The sequence below is a fragment of the Nicotiana sylvestris genome, chromosome 12 (assembly GCF_000393655.2).
Source record: "Nicotiana sylvestris chromosome 12, ASM39365v2, whole genome shotgun sequence".
In the NCBI taxonomy this organism is placed as follows: Eukaryota; Viridiplantae; Streptophyta; class Magnoliopsida; order Solanales; family Solanaceae; genus Nicotiana; species Nicotiana sylvestris.
The window spans coordinates 52,750,545-52,756,804 of NC_091068.1; the positions used below are offsets into that span (position 1 = coordinate 52,750,545).

A 6,260-nucleotide genomic window follows, 5' to 3' on the forward strand; every position below is an offset into this window, starting at 1 on the left:
TGAGTCACATGCCCGCACATCACATTTATGAGAGAAGTTCCACACACATAAATCAAGCAACAATGAACTATAGATAGAACGAATTCACTCACTCTCAGCAAAGAACATTCACATGCCATACAGATACACCATATGCTTGCCCTTAGTGTAATACTCTACTAATCGAGTTGTTCATCCCAAGATCAAGAGGTCTTTATTTGGTTATAATGTAGGCTAAGAGACGGGTAGGATATTTTGGAAGTGACTAACCTCCCTAAGCACTTTTAATACAATCGTTCCCTTATATTCCAATTTCCATGTTGCAAACACACAGGGCAAGTTCTAGGTATAGTATGCAAGCACAAAATACAAGTATTATCTCACACACACTTGGCATGTAACTCATTCCGAATTAGTTTGTCAACACACTCACGTGAGCGTTTAAGAAAGACAAGGTGTGCAGAATTAAGGCATAAAATTACGAGTCCACAAACGAGCCTAGGCGTCGCACCCTCAAGTTCATTTTAGTTATTTGCAGGTGTGTACATTACGGGTTGCATTCTTGCCCTCACCCATCTTAGTCTAATAGAGTCCTAAGGGTCCTAAAAATATTAAAGAAAAATCTACCTAACCCGGTTCAAGAGAGACCCTTGGAAAAGAACCGGGGTCAAAAGAAAAACCAAGGGGGACTTACTACACTATCTAAAACGAAAAATAAAATAAAAAATCTAAATGGACTACTTCCCTCAAGAGTACTGTCCAAGTGGTCCGTCCTCAGGAAGAGTCTTCTACATTTAAAACCCGACTATGATCCTCAAGAGACCTGTCGACAAGTGTCCGTCGTTGGGCCAAGTCAGTTTGCAACCAATTGTACACAACACAAAAGATACGGAACTACAACATACTCAATGTATATGTACACTAATAATACAACACTAAAGCAAGTCTCCCACCCCACACAAAAAGAATATGCCATGTCCCCATGGCAAAACACAATTAAAATGCAGAAGGGTAAGAAGACTTCCCTGAGCCTCACTCAGATTCGGAGACTGTGCTGAGATCCACATGACAAACCCTCCCCAAAGCACGAAACCAAGCCATCATCCGGCTCTCAGACCTGGCCTGCCGCTGAGACATGGCATCCATACGCACATGCAAGCCATCCACCAAGGAGCGAAGATCTGCCACCTCTTCCTCCAAAGAATGCAACATGGGTCGGCTGGACTGTGATCTAGAGAACCCTGCCCCAGTATGGGGTTGCCGAGAGGATCTGGCTCCATCATAGGATCTCCTGGATGGTGCCATGGGTGCTGGGGCGTCATCCTCATCATCAAGCTCGATGGTTGTGGGACCACCTCTGCCCACTGTGATCTTTGAAGCTCTGAATGCCGCTTTTGCGGGCAAAGCTCCATCTGTAGGATTGGTGGGGATACCATCCAGCAGACACAACCTCGTCATAAGTGAGGGGAAGTAAAACCCCTTAGATAGCAGAGGTGACCAAAGGATCATCTCATCTCTAATAATTCTCGCCACCTCAAAGTCTTTCTTGGTGACGAAGCACCACACCAATAGAGCCCGTAGGTGGTTCACATCTGACGTGTTGCCCGTGGGCAATAACCGACCGCAAATAATGGTGAACCAGCACTTAGCCTCATGTATGAACGACCTGGAGTGAAGGGTAATATTTTCCTGTATCCAGATTGGTCGACCCCTGCGCAGATTGTCTCAATCATAGTGTCCCACGTGACTCGTTGGGCATCGTGGTAATGATCAATGTCACCAGTGAACTGGGGCAGCCGCAAGACCTGGCGAATCTTCAGAATTGAGGCATCTACCACCCTGCCCCGCACAACCACAGACCGACACAAATGTTCCGGGCAGTTCGCGTAAAACTCCCGGACTATCATCGGGTTTGCCGTCTTAGGTTAATCAAACAAGAACTCCATCTCCCTCCGTCTGATTTCCTCATACATGTCTGCTTTTTCCATACAGAGGGCAGCCCTGTCAACATGAATCTCAGGGATAAAGCTTTTGGTGGCCTTAGCATGAAATGCGTCCTCTGCCTCTTGTGACTGGAACTTGGTGGCATCATATAGTGGCATTTGGGAAGTGCTGGCCGAGCTCTTTCGCCTTTTTCAGTCCATATTACCTGCAGACAATTCAGGGTAACAATCAGATGTATCCTAACATGTGCCAGTCAGATGGGTACTCAGACTTCGCCACCAGATGGCACCAAACAGTTTCATTTTTTTTTCAATCAATGCCAATATACCCAATTAGTAAGGTGCCCAAAGTTGACAACCTCTACTATTGCTCTCACACCAATATGAATTCTACAATACCGCCATATAATACCCCACACAATCTCGCACAAGTGAATCATGTCAAATATTACCACCACCACAAGCTAAAAAAGGCACAAAGTGTTCCAAAATTGTACAACACACCCCAATATTTCGGCCATTTAGGTCCCTCCACCAAGCTTCACCCTAAAAAATTTGTTTAGGCCTCCAAACATTCTAAAAATTACCCCCAAATTAAGCACAATGAAAACTCAACCATTTAAGCATCAATCATGGCCAAAAGAAGCAAATAATGGGGAAAAAGGAAAGAAAAGAAAGAAAAATAATAATAAAGAGTTTACACTAAAACACTACCTAGGGTTGAATTGAAACTAATTTAGACTACTCATTACACTAAGTTATGTAAAAGAAAGATAAAAGAATAGAGAAGCTTACCTTGAGAGATGGAGAAGAAAGGAGGGACAACAACGGGGGTGTGAGGGAGAGGGGTTTGTGTGAAAGAGAGAAAATAAGAGAGAAGAGGATGGGGGAATAAAGAGAGAAAGGGTTTGGGGGAATAGTGGAGGGATTAGGTTTATTAAAAAGAGGGGAAAAAGAAGATAACAAAAAACAAAAATAAAAATTTTCTGCAATTTTTTCGTACCTGGCCCGCGCTGGTCTGCCGCGGTCGTACTGCGGTTACGCTGGAACCGCGGTGGACCTCTGTCAGAGGGGGTATTTTACCGCGGTCCTACCGCAGTTACACTGGGACCGCGGTGGACTTCTTCATAGGGGGTCCTTGACCGCGGTCCGACCGCGGTAGACTTTTTTCAGAGGGGGTCCTTGACCGCGGTCCGACCGCGGTCTGGGTGTATTCCTGCTACTTTTACGTTTTTTTTGGTTTGGTTTTTTTTTGAAGTTATGCATTACACTTACAACACATTCGTGGGTTGCCTCCCACGCAGCGCCTGATTTAACGTCGCGGCACGATGCAGATGAGCGCATTTAAGGCTCGCTCGACCTCTGTGGTTCAGTCAGGTGTAGCTCAGACACTTCCTTAGGTTTGCTCATGCCCACATATAGTTTCAGTCTCTGCCCATTGACTCTAAATGTACGAGAGTCTTTCTCTGTGGCCACCTCGACAGCACCTGAGGGGAAAACTTCGACCACTCTAAATGGTCCAGACCATCGTGACCTGAGTTTACCCAGAAATAGCCTTAATCGTGAGTTATAAAGCAGCACCATATCTCCAGGATTGAAATTTCGCTCCACAATGTTCTTTTCGTGCAACCTCTTCATTCTTTCCTTGTACAACCTTGTGCTTTCAAAAGCAAGATGTCTGAACTCGTCGAGCTCATGCAATTCTGTGATTCTCGTTGTGCCCGCAACCTCGATGTCTAGATTTAGCTGTTTCAGTGCCCACCACGCTCTATGTTCAAGTTCCACTGGCAAATGGCAGGCCTTTCAGAACACCAACTTATATGGTGACATACCAATCGGTGTTTTAAAAGCAGTTCTATAGGCCCAGAGTGCATCATCTAACTTTTTCGCCCAATCAGTTCTTGTGGCGTTCACAGTCTTGGTGAGTACACTCTTTATCTCTCTGTTGGACACTTCAACTTGCCCACTAGTTTGCGGGTGATAAGGGGTAGCCACCTTGTGGCGTACATCATACTTTGCAAGCAACTTCTCGAAAGCTCTATTATAGAGGTGAGTGCCTCCGTCACTGATAATCGCCCTTGGTGTCCCAAATCTAGTGAATATGTTCTTCTTCAAAAACCCCACCACCACTCTCGCATCATTGGTGGGCAACGCTGCAGCTTCTACCCATTTGGACACGTAATCCACAGCAACAAGTATGTACTTATTGCCATAGGAGCTGACGAAGGGACCCATAAAGTCAATCCCCCAGACATCAAACACTTCCACCTCTTGAATTGGGTTCATGGGCATCTCATGGAGACGGGAAATGTTCCCGGTCCGCTGACATTCATTGCAGCCCTTCACCCATTGGTGAGCATCTTTAAACACTGTTGGCCAAAAGAATCCGGCCTCAAGCACTTTCGCAACTGTCCTGACTCCTCCAAAATGTCCTCCATAAGCCGATGCGTGACAAGCCTGCAAAATAGAAGATTGTTCTACCTCGGGGACACACCTCCGGATCATATTGTCAACACAAATTCTAAACAGGTAAGGCTCATCCCAATAATATATGTGGCAGTCACAATAAAACCTTTTCTTTTGTATAGAGGAAAGGTCATAGGGAACTATACCGCTGGCTAGGTAATTTGCAAAGTCTGCATACCATGGTGCTTCTTCAAGAGTAGTGGCAAGCAGCTGCTCGTCTGGAAAGGTTTCCAGAATATCTTCAACCTCAACTGCATTTTCAGCTCCCTCAAGTCGTGATAGATGATCAGCGACTTGGTTCTCTGTGCCCTTGCGGTCACGAATTTCCAGGTCGAATTCTTGCAGCAGCTTAGACTCATTCTTCTCGATCAAGTACCTGAGAGCTGCATGATTAGTGTATACAATTACCTTAGAACAAATCAGATATGATCTGAACTTGTCGAAAGCAAACACCACAGCCAACATCTCCTTCTCAGTCACAGTATAGTTCAGCTGGGCTCCACTCAGCATTCTACTAGCATAGTAGATTGGATGCATCAACTTGTCCTTCCGCTGTCCCAGCACTGCCCCCACTGCGTAGTCACTGGCATCACACATGAGTTCGAATGGTTGCTCCCAGTTGGGGGCAACAATGATAGGTGCTGTGACCAGTCTCTTTTTCAACTCCTCGAATGCTACTCTATCATCAGAAAACAAGAAAGTGTGATCTTTTTCTAACAACTTACATAGAGGGTTGGCAGTTTTTGAGAAGTCTTTTATGAATCTCCGGTAGAAACCGGCATGGCCAAGGAAGCTTCTGATTGCTTTGACTGAAGTTGGAGGAGGTAGCTTTGTTATTACCTCCACTTTAGCACGATCCACCTCAATTCCTTTGCTTGACACCCGGTGCCCCAAGACTATGCCTTCTTGTACCATTAAGTGGCACTCTCCCAATTCAGAACCAGGTTAGTCTCGATACACCGTTTCAGCACACGAGTCAGATTTATCAGGCACTTATCAAATAAGTTCCCCACCACTGAGAAGTCATCCATGAATACCTCCATTATATCCTCTACCATGTCAGTGAAGATGGCCATCATGCACCGTTGGAATGTGGCGGGTGCGTTGCATAGGCCAAATGGCATCCTCCGAAAGGCATAAATGCCATAAGGGCAAGTGAAGGAGGTCTTCTCTCTGTCCTCCGGTGCAATAGAGATCTGGTTGTATCCTGAGTACCCGTCCAGAAAACAGAAGTGTGACCTCCCTGCCAGTCTGTCTAACATCTGATCAATGAAGGGAAGTGGGAAGTCGTCTTTCCGGGTGGCTAGATTTAGCTTTCTCTAATCCATGCAAATTCTCCAGCCCGTGACTGTTCTTGTAGAGATCAATTTGTTGTTATCATTCTTAACTACCGTCATGCCACCCTTTTTAGGTACACATTGAACTGGGCTAACCCAGTTGCTGTCAGAGATTGGGAAGATAATTCCCGCGTCTAACCACTTTATTACTTCCTTCTTCACCACTTCCTTCATGTTAGGGTTCAACCTTCTTTGGTGTTCCCTGGACGGGTTGTGTCCCTCTTCCAGTAGAATTTTGTGCATACAGTAGGCTGTGAGCACGTGAGTTTTGCCCTAAATATGATTATTCCCAAAATCCCAAACAAAATAATTTTTTTTTTAATTTTTACAATTTTTGTGCATTTTGGTGTCATTTTCTGATAATTGTTGCATTCTATTTGCGCATGTTAATTCTTATAAAATACAAAAATATGCATTTTTGCATTTAGGTTTTAGTTTTAGGTTTTTAGTATCAATTAAGGTTTAATTTGTTTAGAACAAAACATGAAAATCACAAAATTAGTGCATTTTTTGCAATTTAATGATTTTATTGGGA

The 6,260-nt window shown here is 44.6% G+C and overlaps 1 protein-coding gene across 1 annotated transcript; it reads right to left on the minus strand.

The window, feature by feature from the left end:
- Positions 1–1,882: 1,882 nt before the first annotated feature.
- Positions 1,883–4,985, minus strand: LOC138883033 (uncharacterized). The gene is made up of 5 exons (XM_070163692.1): positions 4,495–4,985; positions 4,269–4,379; positions 3,918–4,140; positions 3,339–3,722; positions 1,883–2,128 (listed from the first exon to the last, which is right to left on the minus strand). The coding sequence occupies exons 1-5, from the start codon at positions 4,983–4,985 to the stop codon at positions 1,883–1,885; spliced, it is 1,455 nt and encodes a 484-aa protein (XP_070019793.1).
- Between the last annotated feature and the right edge of the window lie 1,275 nt (positions 4,986–6,260).

Coding starts and splice junctions, on each gene's coding strand:
- LOC138883033 (XM_070163692.1), bottom strand. CDS start 4,985: ATGTGTGATGCCAGTGACTACGCAGTGGGGGCAGTGCTGGGACAGCGG. Junction 4,380..4,494: donor TCCTCTATACAAAAGAAAAG/GTTTTATTGTGA, acceptor TCTATTTTGCAG/GCTTGTCACGCATCGGCTTA. Junction 3,723..3,917: donor AGTATGATGTACGCCACAAG/GTGGCTACCCCT, acceptor GTGTTCTGAAAG/GCCTGCCATTTGCCAGTGGA.